At 42.9% G+C, this 19,610-nt stretch overlaps 1 protein-coding gene across 2 annotated transcripts; it reads left to right on the top strand.

Annotated features, from left to right (window-relative positions):
* Positions 1–19,318, top strand: YTHDF1 (YTH N6-methyladenosine RNA binding protein F1). 2 transcript variants are annotated; one of them, XM_053394478.1, is made up of 5 exons: positions 1–90; positions 2,923–2,947; positions 6,088–6,167; positions 12,006–13,529; positions 17,666–19,318. In XM_053394478.1, the coding sequence occupies exons 1-5, from the start codon at positions 64–66 to the stop codon at positions 17,690–17,692; spliced, it is 1,683 nt and encodes a 560-aa protein (XP_053250453.1). In that variant the 5' UTR covers positions 1–63; the 3' UTR covers positions 17,693–19,318. The 2 variants fall into 2 exon arrangements, with proteins under 2 accessions (XP_053250453.1, XP_053250452.1); XM_053394477.1 differs by lacking the exon at positions 1–90 and having other exon boundaries at positions 1,794–2,947.
* Positions 19,319–19,610: the final 292 nt, after the last annotated feature.

The raw sequence follows: 19,610 nt of genomic DNA, 5'->3' as shown, positions 1-19,610 counted from the left end.
TCCCCTCCCCGGTCCCTCCCCCCTCCCCTCGCTGCCACCACCACTTCAGGGCGCGCATGAGAGATGTCTGCCACCAGCGTTGACCCCCAGGTAAGCGGATCAAGGGTGGGCGTGGGGAGAGGGAAGAACGGGCAGCGCTCGCCCCCTTTCTCCCCTCCCTGCATTTCCTTCTGTTTGCAATTTAAACCTCGAGCTCCCTTTAATTCTCCTTCCTGGGCCTATGCAACCCACCCAGCCTGCCTTATCCACACTCGCCCTTGTTTCTCTTTCCCGTTTTATGCAAATCCAGCCCTGTCCTTTTTTTTTTTTTTTGGAGGGGCGGGAGGGATGTGAGGTTTTTCTTTTATTTCTTCCGCCTCTTCCTTTCCCCCTCCTCCGGGCCTTTGTTCGGTCCCGTAAGAGTTTGGCTGTGTCACATGCACTACTAGGCCCTCGCTGGGGCTGTTACAAGCGTTGTGCATCCGAAGGTTGTGTACATTAAGTGCACGCTGAATGTGAGGGTGAGATAAACACATATGTGCCTCTAACAGGAGCTGCAATTGGCCGTGATTTTGTTGAGTACTTGGTGCCAAACCAGGGTTTGCATTTGTGCAATGTGTGAACTGGACATCTGCAGTCATTGTATGGGTCCTTTTTGAGGAAAGATAATTGGATGTTGCAATAAAGTCTTGCGACTTAAAGGCTAATAAATGTATTGTGGCGTAAGCTTGCATGGACTATGGTCCATGTCATCAGATTCATGAAGTATTATTCTGAAAGATGTACATGCACACATGCCTTGGGTTGCACTTCATGTACCAAACGCTTCACATCTCTTCCCCACTGTACAGTGTAGGGTAGTGATGGGAAACATGGTCTTCCAGATGTTGCTGGACTACAGTTTCCATTGCCCCAGCTAGCAAGGTCAGGAATAAGGAGAATTGGAGTCCCAACAGCATCTGGAAGGCCACAAGCTACCTATTCAAGTGTAGGGCCTGTATTACCGTATTTTTTGCACCATAACACTCACTTTTTCCCTCCTAGAAAGTAAGGGGAAATGTCTGTGCGTGTTATGGAGGAAATACCTACGGGTGGCATGCCTACGGATTTTCCCCCTCTAAAAACTACGTGCGTGTTATGGTCGGGTGCGTGTTATAGAGCGAAAAATACGGTACTTATCTTCAGCTCCCCTTCCACTTTCTGGATCTTTCCTCCTCCTTTGAGATACATGCTCCACATCCTTCTCCTGGAGGAACTTTTCTCTTTGCTGTCTTGGATTTTGTGGGGAACTGCTTCTCCCTTTATTCATACATGACAATTCTGTAGGATTTTCAAATGGTCTTCATTATCTCAGTAATTCTTAACAATAGTACTGTAAAGTAGGTAAATAGTATATATTTGTGTCTCAGTCTGTGGCTAAGAAGTAGTGGCTTGCTTAAGGCTACCTTGTGATACCATGACTGATACAAGCAACCTCACAGTCATAGCCACAAAACTGTATCAAGGCTATGTATTTTCCAGAGGTGTAACTATGTCTGTTGCAGTAAAAACTGCAAAGAGACTTGTGGCATCTTGAAAGATTAACTAATTTACTTCATCAGCTTTGCCATAATAAATTTGATAAGGTACCTAGATAGCCTTTCTGATTCTTACTGTAAGTGCCCTTTCTTATGGTGTTCAATTTTATTTCCCACCTATTTCTTGCTTTCTTACCCTGTGTATATGTCATTCTTTGATGTGCTACTTCTTGATTTGTTTCTGAAGGGGGGGGCTGTTTCTCTGGTTTCCACAAGACTTAACTTTGTTTTTTTGCTTTACTTATTTCTTAAATTTGGAAATGTGGCTACCTTCCCTTCCACCTTTCTCTTTGTGCTTGGGATGCCCAAAACTTTAGTGTTCCTCTTCATATGTCTTTCTTAACAGCCAACATTTCCCACATCTTTGTTTATCAACCTTTTTGGGCCCAATGGCATATCTGCAAATCACAGAAACTATCATGAGTGCAAAACACACGCAGCAAACTTTTCTATTGAATGCAATAGGATGTTTCTTTGAAGTCTAATTTTAGCAGGAGAGTGGGACCCTGTAGGTACCAGGGAAGGCCCTTGTATGCATGTGTGCCCACAGTGCCCCCTGTGTAAACTGTTGCAGCTACTCTGTCCCCCTGCAGGTTTTTAGGTATTCCTGAAGGTCCCAAAGAAGTCAACTGCTCTTTTCTTGGTTATCTCTCCCTAGCAATTCCTCCCTTGGCATTTAATACACATGCTAAAGCTAGGTGCTGTTTCCCTTATCTGTTTCTCTTTGTTTCTGCCTTTGCTCTTGAGTTGTAGTTCTTTTCCAGTGTGTGTCTGCCTTGCAGTCCCCAGCCTTGTCTCATGAGGTGGCGAGGGGTTTCTAAAAACATCAAAGAGCCTTCTGGGTCAGGATAATGTCCCACATAGTCCAGCATCCTGTTCTCACATTGGCCTACCATATGCCTCTGGAAATCCTAAATGTAGGACCTGAATGCAACAGGAGTCTCCTCTTCCTCTCTTAAAAAATATCATGCTCAATACTTGACTGTCATCGTGCTCTACTACTGAGTGTTCATTTTGTACTAATTTCTTGGGAGTCATTGAATACTGTTCATGCAGTGCCCTTGACCATTTCTAGCTGGAACCAACAAATACTTTGAGATGGTTCACTGTACATACTGACTGACTAAACTGGTAACAGATGCAGAAACCTAAGATCAGAAAGAAAGGGCTGTAGTTGGGAACAGTAGGACTTTACATGGTTTTGCCCTGTCTGTCAGTGTAGGTTACAATGTTATATATTCTTTATATATCATGGATTACTATATATATCTAAATTGGAATGATCTTTTGCTTTATTGTGGCTCAGGAAGTGACATATTATCTGCTCTATCTCTCTTTATCTGAACATGTGCTTATGGCATCACAGAGACCGAAAGGACAAGATAATAAAGGTAAGGAAATGTTTAATTTAAAATAGATGGTTCATAAAGTAGATCTAGACTGAATATACTGGATGAAACTTGGCTTTCACTGTTGAAACAGATCTTATTAAAATGCAACAAGATCCTGTGTAGAAGTAAGTCTTATTGAATTTCAGTGGCATTTACTCAGGATGTTTGATTAGGATCAATGTGTTAAACTATTTGTATGTTTTCACACCATTGTTTCTGTGCAGACATTTGTCTAAGTTTTTGTTTAAAAACGATGCATACCTATTTATTTTTGCACCAGCATTGTTTTCATTTGTATAAAAGAAAAGATAAAATAGGTAAATTTTCCAAGAATGTATTAATTTTGAATTGCAGTTAGGCCACTTCCTCTTCTGTCACCAGAGTATTATTGGTAGTTATGGGATTATAGGTAATGGGAGTTGACACATCACTGCTCTTTTTTCCACTGAAACTATTTTTGGAGCACTCATCCCAAAGTTCAAACTCCTCTTGACTGCAAGAGGCAGAGATTATGTATAAAATAGCAACATTTGACACAGCTGAATGTAGAAAAGCAAATAGTCACCATCACATTTGGATTATGCTGTTACATATTTTATTTAGATTTATAGTCCACCCAATTCCGAAATTTAAAGGCGGACCACAATGCATCAAAATCAAAAGTATAATTTGCATGTTCAGATGAGTCGTTCTTGTTTCCACAAGCAATTATGGAATCGTTTAGCATCATCTTCCAGATCTTTTCTTCATACTAGTTTAGTATTTGGAATTTTAAATCTGGTGGGAAGTTATTTAAGCCTATATATTTTCAACAAAATTAAGAGGGGTTTAAAAACAGCTTTAAAAAGTAAGCATGGTAGACAAGGTGGAAAACTTCACCATAAATATCATTTGCTATGCCATGCTATGCCGTCAGTTTCCTGTTTTTTGCTGGATCCCTGAGTACAACCCAGAACAGAGTTAGGCATGCTAGAGCCCATAGATTTCAGTAGTCCTTGGCTTTGGCATCTTCTGTCTAGTGTTCTTGAAGTGCCCTTCTTTAGCGTTTTAATTGTTCACACTGTGGTTAATCCCTCCCCAACAATTAAGTATAAATGCTTTCCCTTATTTTGTTACACTAAGCCGTTTAAAACTTGTAATTGCCCTAAGCTATCATATTTCTTTCCAGTATGGGGGTTTGTAGTTTCATAAAGGCTTAATTTATTTATTTTTGCATAGCTTAAGGAAGATTCTGATTTTGTGTACATAAAAGAGGAGAGGGTTTCCCCTCTAAAAGTTATCTTTTTGATAATAATAATAATAATAATAATAATAATAATTTATTATTTCTACCCTGCCCATCTGGCTGGGCCTCCCCAGCCACTCTGGGCAGCTTCCATAAAAACCAAAAATACAGTAAAATATCACACGTTAAAAACTTCCCTGAACAGGGCTGCCTTAAGATGTCTTCTGAATGTCAGGTAGTTGTTTATTGCTTTGACATCTGCTGGAAGGGCGTTCCATAGGGCGGGCGCCACTACCGAGAAGGCCCTCTGCCTGGTTCCCTGTAGCTTTGCTTCTCACAATGAGGGAACCGCCAGAAGGCCCTCGGCGCTGGACCTCAGCGTCCGGGCAGAATGATGGGGGTGGAGACACTCCTTCAGGTATACTGGACCGAGGCCATTTAGGGCTTTAAAGGTCAGCACCAACACTTTGAATTGTGCTCGGAAACGTACTGGGAGCCAATGTAGGTCTTTCAAGACCGGTGTTATATGGTCTCGGCGGCCGCCCCCAGTCACCAGTCTAGCTGCCGCATTCTGGATTAGTTGTAGTTTCCGAGTCACCTTCAAAGGTAGCCCCACGTAGAGTGCATTGCAGTAGTCCAAGCGGGAGATAACCAGAGCATGCACCACTCTGGCGAGACAGTCCGCAGGCAGATAGGGTCTCAGCCACTTACCAGATGGAGCTGGTAAACAGCTGCCCTGGACACAGATTTGACCTGTGCCTCCATGGACAGCTGTGAGTCCAAAACGACTCCCAGGCTGCGCACCTGGTCCTTCAGGGGCACAGTTACCCCATTCAGGACCAGGGAATCCTCCACACCTGCCCGCCTCCTGTCCCCCAAAAACAGTACTTCTGTCTTGTCAGGATTCAACCTCAATCTTAGATATCTATCTAAGGTGGTATTTGAACATTTATTATGTTTTACTTATAAAACTCTTCTGGTAACTTAAATGCACGTGTTAACTAGTTAGTGACTTTGAAACCTCCTATCTTCTTGGAGTTCGTTTCATATCATCTGGTCTGCCATCAAATACCTGCACACTGTGAACAGTTCTGGATACGGAAGATTGCTGTAGGCTTCCCGCAGCAGACATTAAGTACTGGCCAGACTTGTTGGGCTTCAGTGTATCCCTGTGTCAACTGAGTGCACCTAAGACCATGCCTAGCACTCCCCTGAAGCTGCACATTACAATGGAAATTATAATAACTGTCAATCTGTCTTTCAGGGATACTTGTCTGTATTGAAGGTCTTCTCAGTGAGGAACTTGTGATAAGCAAGAATCCCAGGGTTCCTTAGACTGCAGTCTGAAAAGCTGACTTAAAAAAACAAATATTTTTGCTAGTTATTATACACTAATAAAGAGCAATACCTATAATAATCCAGATTGTTATGAGAAAGTATAGAGTCTCCATTCTACATAAAGGATACCAAGACTTGAACTTTAAAGACCATTCAGCTAGCATTTTATTGACCTCTTCCTGGCATGCCATGCTGACTTGGAGGCCTCTCAGATTTCTGCTCTTGCTTGCTAAGCTTCTCTAGTCTTCGTTCTCAGGCGAAGAGTATGTTAGTACATTGTATGAATGTTACTCCTGTTCTTGCCAAAGCTGTGTTGCAGGTTGTTGAAAAACCTGCTTGCAAGCTGCTCAGTAAATGTCATTCAAACTAGTCTTATAGGCAACAATGGCATTTAGCGCTCCTGTGAAAGATTTTTTTCCCATCTTGTTGAAATCTGACCCCTCTGCCTTCTCTGAATTTACAGTGCCATAGGATAAAAACTGCTTTGTTTACATATGCTGTCACTGTGCTTTAGGAAATGGTTCTTACTGAAACTTCAAGAATGTACACGGCTATAACTTCAGCTCTTTTGTTTCAGTGCAAAATGGTTCTCTTCATCAGAAAGATACAGTTCACGACAACGATTTTGAGCCTTACCTTTCTGGACAGTCAAATCAGGTTAGTTAGCACTGCTGAAAATATTATTTGTTTCTTTTTTTTTTTCCAAAAAAGGGCGAGAGTGAAGATAATCAGAAAGTTGTGTGGTTTTTTTTAAGGAAATCATTGTAATATATGGTAGAGAGAGCCAAACTTTTTCAGGCCGAGGGAGCTGGTGTTTGTCTGCAGACAGCTTTTTCCGGGTCATGTGGCCAGCATGACTAAACTGCTTCTGGCACACAGAACACTGTGACAGAAGCCAGAGTGCATGCAAATGCCGTTTACCTTCCCACTGCAGTGGTACCTATTTATCTACTCACACTGGTATGCTTTCAAGCTGCTAGATTGGCAGGAGGTGGGACAGAGCAATGGGAGCTCACACTGTTGAACGCATTCAAACTGCCAAACTTACGATTGGCAAGCCCAAGAGGCTCAGTGGTTTAGACTACAGTGCCACCCGCGCCCCTAATCAGCATCACCATAAATGAATTTGGGGGCTGTTGGGAAGGTGTTCTGACCCTTTTACCCCCTCATTGATCCTTCAGCTTAAGTTATCCCCAAAGCTGCTATTTGATGCAGAGTTTTCCCTCTGGGGATAATGGCAGCTTCAGGGGTGTAGTTTGAATCGGAGGTGAAGGGTTCAACCATTTTCCATCACGTGTAGTTTGATCCTCAGTTGCATCGATGAATGATTATAATGGAAGTATAAAAGTATTTAACTGTCATGATAGCCCTGTGAGTTAAATCTGTATGAGAGGTACTGGCTCCCCAAAGGCCACCCTGTGAAAATAGTTGAACTGATATTTAACTTAGTTGGTACACACTTCAGCCCAGCTGCCTATGTTCAACACATGCTAGCCCAACACTTGAAATAGGCAAGTTGTTTGGGGGTTTCTTTTTCATGATGAGAGTTTTATTTTGTTGTAAAGTTGTCTTGAGGTGCTTCTTTCTGTATAAAGCAACTAAGAAAGGCCAAATAATAATAATAAGCTACTTGTATGGCACTGCTGCTGAGCAGTTGCCCATCATCTTAATTAAATAACTAGTTTGTATAGGATTCTAAACACGTTTTTCCTTCTCAGTCGTGGTAGTGACTTTGGAAAATTTTATCTTCCCCAGTAAAGTGATGCTTGACACACTTCGCTTGTCAGCTGAATTTATTCCTTATCTTTTAAGTAGTTTGGACATATCATGGTTTGCTCCTTTCTGTTAACTACAATGCTATAACTTATGCGATATAGAGTTCTCCCAGAAATAGTTAGATATGGAGAATCATGCTTTATTACAGGGTAATGAACTAGGTTACCTTACTGCTCTGCTTTTTAAGGATGGTAACTCATGGTAACTAATTGCTGAAAAGAAGTACTGGAACTTATATGGTGCATATTCTTGATGGCCTGTAGACATTCATTTTTAATAAAAATATCATATTTGTATTAAAGAGTTTTAAAGTCTGAGTTTAAAAATGTATAGGTATTACCTTGTATTAAAGAGCTTTAAAGTCTGAGTTTAAAAATGTATAGGTATTACCTTGAAAAATTACATGCTCAAATTTTAACAGACCACCCAAAGGCAGAATATTTTTATCAGTGGAATATTTTAACAGTGGAATCAACTCAGAAAATAGCTTCCAGTGTAGGCATGTGTATCAACATTGACAGTGCTTGAGTAATTTGATTGAATAATCTGAACTGATCCATCATTTCTTTGGGTAAGAGTAGTTTGGAAGAAGTCCAGTATGAGCTGGTAGCTATTTGCATGGTCCTTTACTGTGACACAGTCCTTCCATGTAATTGTACTTGAATTTTCAGCAAAGCTTGATGAGGCAATGCCTGCTGATGAGACCCTGGCCACTTTTTCAGCAGAAGGTAAAGGGACCCCTGACTGTTAGGTCCAGTCGTGGACAACTCTGGGGTTGCGTTGCTCATCTCGCTTTACTGGCCGAGGGAGCCAGTGTACAGCTTCCGGGTCATGTGGCCACCATGACAAAGCTGCTTCTGGCGAACCAGAGTAGCACACGGAAATGCTGTTTACCTTCCCGCCAAAGCGGTACCTATTTATCTACTTGCACTTTGACGTGCTTTTGAACTGCTAGGTTGGCAGGAGCAGGGACCGAGCAACGGGAGTTCACCCCGTGGCGGGGATTCGAACCACTGACCTTCTGATCGGCAAGCCCTAGGCTTTGCAGTTTAGACCACAGCACCACCCGTGTAGTCTAAACCGGGTCTAAAATTAAGAGTGTATGAAATGTCACTTCTGGGTTTGTGGCATTCAGGAGCCAAAGCATCCGAGTACCAAGGCGTTCGAAAACCAAGGTACGACTTGTCATGGGGAAATTTACCAAAGATGAGTAAAACGGCTTTATTCCGCTATGGCTGCACATGGAAATGTTAGACTTGGAGTTACGAGATAGCGTCAGGTCACAAAGTTGTGCTAAAATGGTTAGGATATCAAAAATACCTGAGGTTGAAGGTATGCTAGGTCACTTGGAATTACGGCTCCTTTTAGCTTGAATGGTGTGTGGTCTTGTAAGATAGCAAAAGGCTCCACGGTTAGATGTAGTGCAAAGTTAGGGTGTCAAAGTGCAAAAGCATCACCTGTTAGGTAGGAATCACTGTTTCTTCCTATGAATTACTAATGCTTACCTTTTGCATTTGTTGTATCCAATGGCACTGAATAAAATGCGTCTATTTTAGCATAGACGCACCAGTAATATGGAACACTGCTCCTGTTGAAATCAGAGAGGTGCCTACAATCCAGATACTTTTTTGCCTGTTGAAAATATATTTGTTTTGTCAACTGTGTGTAGAGAGTTAAATTGATTAAGTTTTGGCTTTTTGGTTCTATATTTTACGGATTCCATTTGTCTTCCAAGGTACGACTGTATTTTGCTTGCCCTCTGTCACATGATCCCTTAATAAGTGTTTGACTATTAAGTTGCATTTCAACCAATTTCATCTTAACTTTCTGGGTTGCTGTTGTTTATACACACTTTCGGGTTTCTTGAAATTAAAATCCTAATTGGTCAATTTCACCTTTTTCACCTGTTATGGGTTTCTGATGTTGTATTACAAATGTGCAGCTTGATAGTTAAGAGTGTATGAAAGATTGTAGCATGGCAAACCAACTTTATTGAAGATATTTATTTACAAGCTTTTCACAAAGAAGTTTTAAAAGTAACAATTATACCTATTTAACAAAACAGCATGGCCAGTCCACCCCAGCAACAAGCTTCACCTATGTGAATGCCACACAGCATATAGACAGGGCTTTAGGAGAAAAGGAGCTATGTAAAGGCTAAATAAAAAAAAGAGTGATAAAAAGTTGCTGTTGCAGAAATGACATGGAGAAAGGTTTTCAAGGTTCAGGAGCAAAGACAACTTAAAGAGTGGGAGAGTCTTATTACTGAGGTTGAAAGAAGGTGATTAGTCAGGGCTGTGAGGGAAGGGAACGTAACAGGAAACTGGGCAATGTAGGTAAGGAGACATAATACCTTAGGACTGGAATGGCGAGTTATGGCCCACCACCTGTTCTTCGACTAAAACTCCATAATCCCTGGCTGCTGGCCATGGTGGTTGGGACTGATGGCAACAATATCCAAAGAGACACAGCTTCCCCATCCCTGCCTTGAGAACAAATTTGCCTTCCTGGGCTCCTTTGGGTGGAAGGGTGGATATAAACATCATCATCATCATCATCATAATTTATTTATACCCCGCCCTCCCCAGCCAAGGCCGGGCTCAGGGCGGCTAACAAGCAATAATAAAAACAAGTTGAATGATTACAACTTAAAACAAAATTAAAATATTAAAATCCCTCATTAAAATGCCTCATCACAGGAGGAGAAGGAAAAGAAAGAGAGGGAGGGAATCAAATTGGCTCCAAGCCAAAGGCCAGGCGGAGCAACTCTGTCTTACAGGCCCTGTGGAAAGAAATCAGAGCCTGCAGGGCCCTGGTCTCATGAGGCAGAGCGTTCCACCAGGCCGGAGCCAGAGTTGAAAAGGCCCTGGCTCTGGTTGAAGCTAATCTAACTTCCTTAGGGCACGGGACCACTAGGGTGTTGCTATTTATGGACCTTGAGGCTCTCCGTGGGGCATACCGGGAGAGGCAGTCCCGTAGGTACGAGGGTCCTAGGCCATGAAGGGCTTTAAAGGTCAAAAGCAGCACCTTAAATCTGACCCTGTACTTCACCGGGAGCCAGTGCAGCTTGAAAAGCACTGGGTGAATATGCTCCCATGGCAGAGATCTCATGAGGAGCCTCGCTGCAGCATTCTGCACCCGCTGGAGTTTCTGGGACAGCTTCAAGGGCAGCCCCGCGTCGAGCGAATTACAGTAGTCAGGCCTGGAGGTGACCATCACATGGATCACTGTGGCCAGGTTGGGGCGGGAAAGGTAAGGGACCAATTGCTTGATGCGGCGAAGGTGGAAAAATGTCGCCTTGGCTGTTGCTGTAACCTGTGCCTCCATGGAAAGGGAGGCGTCAAGGATTACACCCAAACTCTTAACGGAAGGCAATGGCACTAATTGGGCCCCCGCAAGAGAAGGGAGTTGGTCCCTCATCCCCATGCCATCCCGACCCAGCCATAGGACCTCTGTCTTCGGAGGATTTAGTTTCAATCGGCTCCCACGAAACCATCCCGCCACAGCTTCCAAGCATCTGGTCAGTGTGTTTGGGGCCGAGTCGGTGTGGCCATCCATCAGCAGATGGAGCTGAGTGTCATCAGCATATTGGTGACAGCCCAGCCCAAAGCTCCGGATAATCTGGGCAAGGGGGCGCATAAAGATGTTAAAAATAAATAAATTAAAATGAACTGAAGAACTCCCTTGCTAGATCCAATGACGACATTCACTGTAGCCAGCCAGTAGAGTAAAAGGACAATAAGATTGAGAGATGTGAAGTAGAACCAGTGAGTTGTAAAATGTGATTGAAATAGCTGGCAAGATGAAGAATGATGAGAACAATTCTGAACAGACAAACTGAATTAATCTGAGTGAGAAATGCTAGTGAGATTAATGAGTGTGCAAAATAACCAGAGCCATGGGCCAAAGAGCAACAGAGAAGATTGCAAAGTGCCAGGACTTTTCAGGGAGGCAGAAGTGACATGTTCTAGCAGGTAGTTGAAACAGAGAGAACGAGGAGAGTCAAATACGAGAGTTGTGCATTTGCAATAATTGGGGGTGGAAATGTTATTAGAACTTGCATTTATATTATATTTTCTCTCTAGGAATGTTTGTGATTGCTTGCACAGTATCACATTTTTCATACACTTCGATTTTACCAACTAACTTCATGTGCTGAAATACTGCGTTTGAGAGCATTCATATAAGTCGTTAGGCATAAGTAACCCATTTCTAATATTGTAACATTGGCATCTTATGAAAGTACTTTAGTCACAACTCACTAGTTGGCTTAACATGCCCAATGAAGCAGAGAAGACAAGGCTTATGGTTTAGGTTTATTAATTTTGTTTTTCAAAAAGTTTTGTGTTTCTAAAGTCTCAAAGTGATTTACAAGCAAGTAAAATACAGTAACAGAATTACGAAAGCAGATGAAAAACAGTTTTCTGCGTATAATAAAATGATAGTGGGGCTGCCCGGGAAAACAAAAACCTCTCCATGTCTCCAAGATTCACCCATGAAACTGTTCGTTGTAAAGCTTGTGAACTAATACTAAACCTGTTTTCATCTGAGAGGCTGAAACAGTTGTTAAGAAAGGGGACACTTCTAAACATTGAGGGCATTTGATAGCTCTTTCAGTTACAGCAGCACATAAGATTTGTACTTTTCTGAAGCATCTCTTCTGGTTTGAATAACACTGTAAATATCTGAATCTGAAATTACTTTTCTTGTCTTTAACAGAATAACAGTTATCCATCAATGACAGATCCCTACCTGTCCAGTTATTACCCGCATTCTATTAGCTATCCCTACTCTCTCAGTGAAGCACCATGGTCAACTGGAGGAGACCCTCCTATTCCATACCTCACTCCCTATGGACAGCTCAGTAATGGTGATCATCATTTCATGCATGATGCTGTTTTTGGACAGCCTGGTGGACTGGGGAACAACATTTACCCGCACAGATTCAATTTTTTCCCTGAAAACCCACCTTTCTCTGCATGGGGAACTAGTGGATCCCAAGGGCAGCAGACTCAGAACTCAGCTTACGGAAGCAGCTACAGCTACCCGCCCAGTTCCCTCGGTGGTACTATGGTGGACGGGCAGACAGGATTTCATAATGATACTCTAAACAAAGCTCCTGGAATGAACAGCATCGAGCAGGGAATGGTTGGACTGAAGATTGGTGGGGACGTCACAGCTTCTGCCGTGAAAACAGTAGGTTCTGTGGTCAACAGTGCTGGGATGACAGGCGCTTTGTCTGGCAATGGGGGATCAAGTATAAACTTGCCGGTATCTAAGCCAACCTCTTGGGCTGCAATTGCTAGCAAACCCGCAAAGCCTCAGCCCAAGATGAAAGCAAAAAGTGGTCCTGTGATAGGAGGGGCTTTACCTCCGCCACCTATTAAACATAACATGGACATTGGTACCTGGGATAATAAGGGACCTGTGGCCAAAGTTCCAACTCCTCAGCAGATCCCTTCCCCTCAATCAGTCCCACAGCCACAAATCATTCAGCCTATTCCTGCCCAGCCACCTCCACTGGCCCAGCTGCCATACCAGAACCCTCAGCCGCCGCCATCTCAAAACCGGTGGGTGGCGCCTCGTAACAGAAATGCAGCTTTTGGCCAAAGTGGAGGAACTGGTAATGAGAACAACTCGCCTGGCAATACCCCAGCAAACTCCATCCCAGGCAGCGAATCACACCCTGTCCTTGAAAAACTGAAAGCTGCTCACAGTTATAACCCGAAGGATTTCGAATGGAACCTTAAAAATGGACGCGTGTTCATAATAAAGAGCTATTCTGAGGACGATATTCATCGTTCCATTAAATATTCCATTTGGTGTAGCACAGAACATGGCAACAAGCGTTTGGACAGTGCTTTCCGCTCTATGAATAGTAAGGGTCCAGTCTACTTATTATTCAGTGTCAACGGCAGTGGACATTTCTGTGGAGTGGCGGAAATGAGGTCGCCAGTAGATTACGGCACCAGTGCGGGTGTCTGGTCTCAGGACAAATGGAAGGGGAAGTTTGATGTCAAGTGGCTCTTTGTGAAAGATGTGCCCAACAACCAACTCCGACACATCAGGCTGGAGAACAATGACAACAAACCAGTTACAAACTCCCGTGACACTCAGGAGGTGCCCTTAGAAAAAGCAAAACAAGTGCTTAAAATTATTGCTACGTACAAGCACACAACTTCTATCTTCGATGACTTTTCCCATTACGAAAAGCGCCAGGAGGAGGAAGAGGTGGTGCGGAAGGTAAGCAGGCTCTAGAATGTCTTACTGAACTTGTGGAAATATGGGAGGGCAGGGGGAGAGAGACCTAAGGGCTTGGAAGGGGCTTCTGATTTGTTTTAAAAAGCAAATGCCTATGGTTCACATCTTGTGGTTTTTCCAGAGATCCACAGCATCCATACATAATCTCTGCTAGTTGGTCTAAGACAGTGGTGGCCAAATTTGGCCCACCAACTGTTTTGGAACTACAAATCCCATCAATCCTAGCTAACAGGACCAGTGGTCAGGGATGATGGGAATTGTAGTCCCAAAACAGCTGAAGGGTCAGGTTTGGCCGCCACTGGTCTAAGATGTCAGATTTGGCTTTCATCCTAGAAGTAGTATGGGTGGAATCCAAACCCATCCACTACCACTTGCCACGTCGGCATGCGGGCAGGGACAGGAATGCATTCTGAATACAATCTCTTGTTCCTTATGAGATGTCATTCTGGGGAAGTCTCCCCCCACCCCACAATATTGGCGGTCCCATTTGAGGAAGCTTAAAAGCCTCCCAGTGTGAATGGAACAAGCACAGCTGGATCTTGACCTGTATTCAGTAAAATTGGTGTCGTTAGTACTCATCAGCTGCACCAAATATTTTGATACCCATTGCAATTGAATTTGTACCCTTCTAATAAAACATTACAGGTCATATGTAAGACTGAGAAGTCAGCCGTTAAGTAACTTGCAAAATTTACAGAGGGATTTTTTTTCAACTGAACTCCACGAGGGAAGGCCCAGGAAAGTGGGGTTGAACAGTAAATGAGCTTTAACTTTGAAGTACAGTGGTGCCTCGCAAGACGAACGCCTCGCAAAACGAAAAACTCGCAAGACGAAAGAGTTTTCCGTTTTGGAGGTGCTTCGCAAAACGAATTTCCCTATGGGCTTGCTTCGCAAGAAGAAAGCCCATAGGGAAATCTCCGCCGGCCTTCAGAAGAGGTCCTGGACCTCTTCTGAAGGCCGGCGGGGGGCAAAAGTCTTTGCTCCCCCCCGCCTGCCTTCCCGGGATAGCGGAGAAGCGCAGCGCGTTTCTCCGCTATCCCGACGGCTTTTGGACTTCTCCGCTGTCCCGGGGCGATCTGAAAATGCTGGCGGGCGGCAGCGAACGCTGCGCTGCCGCCCGCCAGCATTTTAAAAGCGATCTGAAAATGCTGGCGGGCGGCAGTGAAAGCTTCGCTGCCCCCCGCCAGCATTTTAAAAGCCCCCGGGACAGCGGAGAAATCTCCGCTGTCCTGGGGGCTTTTAAAATGCTGGCAGTCGGGAGGAAAGCCCTCCTGTCCCCGGAGCTTGCGGGGTGGGAGGTGGGGAGAAGGGCTTTTCTTCCCACCGCCAGCCTTCAGAACAGCCTTCTGAAGGCTGGCGGTGGGAAGAAAAGCCCTTGGCCCCCCCCCCAGCCTTCAGAAGAGGTCGGGGGACAGACTGTCCCCGGACCTGGTCTGAAGGCGGTTTCCATAGGAACGCATTGATTGATTTTCAATGCATTCCTATGGGAAACCGTGCTTCGCAAGACGAAAAACTCGCAAGAAGAAAAAACTTGCGGAACGAATTAATTTCGTCTTGCGAGGCACCACTGTAAATGGTTCTTTACTGGTGTAACCCCTCCTTCCACTTTACGTGCACAGTACAACAATAATACAAGGCAGAAAATTAAAATCTGTTGAAATAATTGCCCTCAAAAATTGCAAAATGCAGTTCATTGGGAATATATTGTACTTTTTTGTTGTGAACAGCCCTGAGATCTATGGATAAAGGGCAGTATACTACTACTAATAGAAAGAAGATAAGCATAATAGCAGTAATCAACATGGATTTAAAGGGCCAAGAATGTAGGAGAACTGGAGGGACAACTAGGCAAAGGATCTAGAACTTCCATCAGACTGGGCAAAAGGGCACATGATTCAGGCATTGGGGATAGTGCCCTCAGCTTCAGTCTGGAGAATGCTCCTTGTACATCTCTACCAAGTATAGGCAGCAAGTTGGCGTCTCAAGTCACATGTGCTCCTTTCAGCTTCTCCACTTGCACTTGCTCCTACCTGATGAGGAGGCTGTCTCAGCTGCTGGTTGCTTCAGGTTCCAGGTTTATCCATTTTTTTAAAGAGAGCTTCTCGTCCATAAATTGCTGATAAACCTGGGAATGTGTTGTATATGTAATGCTTCCTAGGGAAAAAGTAAGGCTGAATGAGTTTCCCTTGACTTACCTAAAATGCCTCCATTTTACAATTCCCTGGGGAGTAGGGAATAAAGTACTGTTTCCCTAAGGAAGTGTGGGATCTGGTTTTATGAGTAATGCTTTAGAAAATACAGCAGTGGAATTTTTATGCCACTTAAATATATCAGAATAACATACAGAACAAATTCCAGCATTGTAGACTTGGCCTAATGCTTGTATTAAAAAATTCTAGTGACCGATAATGCAAAAACAAAATTCTTAGGCCACTTTCCAGAAAGTAATTGGTGTGAGCAAGGTCACTGTTTCTTGCAGCCTTTGTTGTTGTTTTTCTGAGCAGCAACTCCTGTTTCCGAAACAACAAGCTTACTGTCAAGTTTAAAATACTACTTCGGGCCATAGTTTTGGAGTTGTTTCTTCATTACATAAAAGTGTGCCTTCAAACTCTGAGAGCAGGCATGTTTAGGTGATCAGTAAGGCTGCCGTAGTTTCCTTCTAAAGAACAGTAGCAGGCTGGGATCCAGTGAGCCTCTTTCAGAAAGCCTAGGGACTTGCATGGTCCCAGTGTCATGATGTGAGGTGGACTGTGGTCGAAGAAACACAAGTCCCAAGTCCCCTTCTGCGTGCTTGTGAGACTTCGCAATAGTTTTCTCCTGCTTTTCAGCCAAAGGACTCTCAAGAGTGGCTGACAAAGATTTAAAAGTGATAAAAACAACAGTAAAATGAACAGAGCAGCCAAAGCATATTGGTCCCAGACCAGGTTAAAAAAGCAGTTGCAAAATCAAAAGAGGGTGTCTGATTTCACAACGTTGGCTGCATTCACATTTCATGCTAAACTACACCTTGGCTTAGCAAGACCATGCAAAGCCAATGTCTGTTTTTTATGTATCATCTGAACTGAGACTTGTGGTTAAGCTCAGTAGCTCCAAGCTGCAGGCTTGTTGGAAAGTGCATGGAGTTTCCTGTCGACAAATTAGGGGGCTGGCTCTGTGCCAGTAGCAGCATGGGAAGGGCGGCATTCCTTGCCTAGCTTCCCAAAGATGTGCATTACTGCCAGTTACCAAAACGGAGTTGGAGAGGCAGCAGGCAAGTGTGGTGCTGGCACAGCAGCAAGAGCACAAGATTGGGTCCACCATTTTGCTCGCACTGCACTCCCTACTCCCTCACCCCTCACTGTCTTGGTCACCAGAAGTGGCATGCACTTTTGGAAAGACAGAGAAGCTGTGCCACTGGTCACTACTGGGCTTTGCCCAACATAAAAGGTGAGGTAGCTGCCAGGAGAGGTGAGCTTTTCTTTTTCTACCACACACTAGCAAGCTAGTGAAGAAAGTACAGGCCAGGGTCTATTGTGAAGTTCTTTACAAGGTATTTTCTGTTTTAATTTGCAAGCAAACATTTTCCTCCCTACTGGGAAGTCTGCTGAAAATATAGAAGCCATTGTCTTGTTTTTGGGTGGCCCAGTTTTGCCTTGAGGCTGATGGGCACACAACCACCCGCGTTTGCCTTTATTTGTTTGCTTAGTTCACTGCTTACTATTTTTTAGCTGGCGCCGCAAAGAGTACAGTGGAGGGGCCTGCTTAATCTCCATAGGCAGGGAGTTCCAAAGTTCAGGTGCTGCCACACTGAACGCTTGAGTTCATACCCAAAGGCTCGTTTATTAGAACAGATTGAGATCTTACCAAGGCACACTCCTTCATCGTCTCCCAAGAGAGACGGATGCCGACCATTGATCATAGTAAGTTTTTTAAAATGTCCGTTGTATAACAGTAGAACCCAAGTTGTGTCCCCTTAATGAGGGAATTTTGTTGCATCCTTGTTCGTTGTGCACATGGAACAAAACTCCTGAAATACGGAGAGAATTATATGTCCCAATACTATAAATCTGTGGTCATGGCAGTGCATCTAAGGTACAGGTACCAATAAGTGTTCTAATACGATGTTTTTTTCTTTACAGGAACGTCAGAATCGAAATAAACAATAAGAATAAACATATATATGGTTTGCTATAAATATATATATAAATATATATATATATATACTAGAACTGATATTAAATTTGATTATGAAAAATTGAATCTTTTTAAAAATTTGCTCTGATGCTGTATTCTGGCATCAGGAGACTGTAAAACTTTCAGCTCCAATATCTTTTTGTGCAGGGGAAATTAAATTGTTGCATCTTTTAAGTACATTGTAGTGTGTGTTTGGTTTTTTGTTTTTGTTTTTTTTTTTGCCCTAGTGAATATGCATTAATTTGTACCTTTTCTATGTAAAATGCTGTAGAATCCACAAATAAAGGTGTTTTGCTGGGGTTTTTTTAATGGTTAAAGAAGTTCATCTATAATTGAAGTTTCTGATAAATATTAGTATTTCCCAAAGACTTTTTACCTTCAACACAAATTATGTTTTTAATCTGAAAATTCACTATAATTTTATATTTATGTACTGCAGATCCTCTTGTTTCAACAGTCTCCAAAATTGTCTTGCTCCTTCATGGCAAGCATACAAAAAAAAAAACACCTTGTGTGTGTTTTACTTTTTTGTCATTCATTTGGCGAAATAACATCCAAGTCAAAAGCATTGACAATGCAGCAAGTTCAGATCTCTTTGTATAGTTCACTTTTTATCTGTTTTGTTGATTGGTTTTTAAAAAAATAATAATCCTGAAAGCACTTTTCTGTCTTGTAGAAAATGAAAAGGGAACAATTCACAAGTATCACATCTTGCATGGGCTGCATAGATGAAAATTGTACAAATGCAATTTTGCACTTGCATAATTTTCAGTCCTTTTCAGTGAAGTTTGCATGAGAAATGTTCCCCTTGGGTTCTTCCTCATGCAGTCTAAAAACAGCCTTTCATTCATATCTGATGAATTTTGTGTGCACCTGCTATATCATATCCTGCAACAAAAAGATGAAATTTTCTCTGCCATATTTTTTTTGTGTTGTAGTTTTTTAATGGTTTAAATGTTTTCAGCATTGCAGGAGCTTGGGGGCAATGTGGCTTTTAAAGGCTTTTTTCAGCTTTCTAATACCCATTAAATCATTTTTAATCTGTCCCCTGTTTTTGTTCTTCACCCACCTTCTCTAAAATGTCATTTAAAATTTTATACCAATAATGGTGAGCTTTAATATAGAATCTTAGTACAGACTCATATGATGGATTATGCTTCAGATGTTTAAAACTGTGTGTATGTGTCTTATTTTTTTCTGTTGGATGAGTAAAAACAACTGTTTTAAGAAACGGAATTTGCTGTCATGTTTTTGTGGAATGAGGAAGCTATTGAAGAAATGGCCACCAACCGGAGTTTCAAAATTAAGCATGAATTCTTGATGCTCATGCCTGTTGCTCTAGCACACCGAACCTGCACGTGTTTATTGTAGAGGATCTTTTACTTATATTAGAAAGCAAATATCTTCTGAAATCTACTTACTCAAGAGGACCTCCGATTTAAATGAAAGTTTAAGCTGTATCATTTAGACTTGTATTTAGAACATATAGCTTTGTCTCTGGACTGTTGCTTCGAATGTAAGGAGTAATGGGACAGCATCAGATTAACTTTTTTCCTCTAGGAGAATACAAGCCTTAATAAATAATACCTACTTCGCAAGTGTGATGTCATCTCATTTCTTCCCCCTTGGCACTTGGAAGCTTGGGCTTGTTTGCCCTCTGCTGGTCAAACGCTGCGGGGAGGGAAACATGGTGGAGCCTTGCCCTAGAGGTCGCCTTCAGGGCTTGATAGCTGCTGACATGGCCTTATTGATGGATCAAAGCCCACTTTGATGGATCACAAGTGGTGCCTCCAAGGAGGAAGTGGCAGTTAATGTGAGCGAGGTTGGTCTTCTTCTCTTGTTGTTGGTGCTGCTTACCTGGAGCAAGGAACAGTCATCCTCTGTTTCATT

Source organism: Podarcis raffonei, chromosome 6 (assembly GCF_027172205.1).
Source record: "Podarcis raffonei isolate rPodRaf1 chromosome 6, rPodRaf1.pri, whole genome shotgun sequence".
Classification (NCBI taxonomy): Eukaryota; Metazoa; Chordata; class Lepidosauria; order Squamata; family Lacertidae; genus Podarcis; species Podarcis raffonei.
The sequence above is the reverse complement of the archived record's forward strand: the minus strand, read 5'-3'. Positions and strand labels throughout refer to the sequence as shown.

Bases quoted from the DNA above. Each gene is read 5' to 3' on its own strand.
- YTHDF1 (XM_053394477.1), top strand. From the start codon at position 2,836: ATGATCTTTTGCTTTATTGTGGCTCAGGAAGTGACATATTATCTGCTC. The intron at 6,168-12,005 runs GTTAGTTAGCAC...TGTCTTTAACAG, and splicing joins TTTCTGGACAGTCAAATCAG to AATAACAGTTATCCATCAAT. The intron at 13,530-17,665 runs GTAAGCAGGCTC...TTTTCTTTACAG, and splicing joins AGGAAGAGGTGGTGCGGAAG to GAACGTCAGAATCGAAATAA.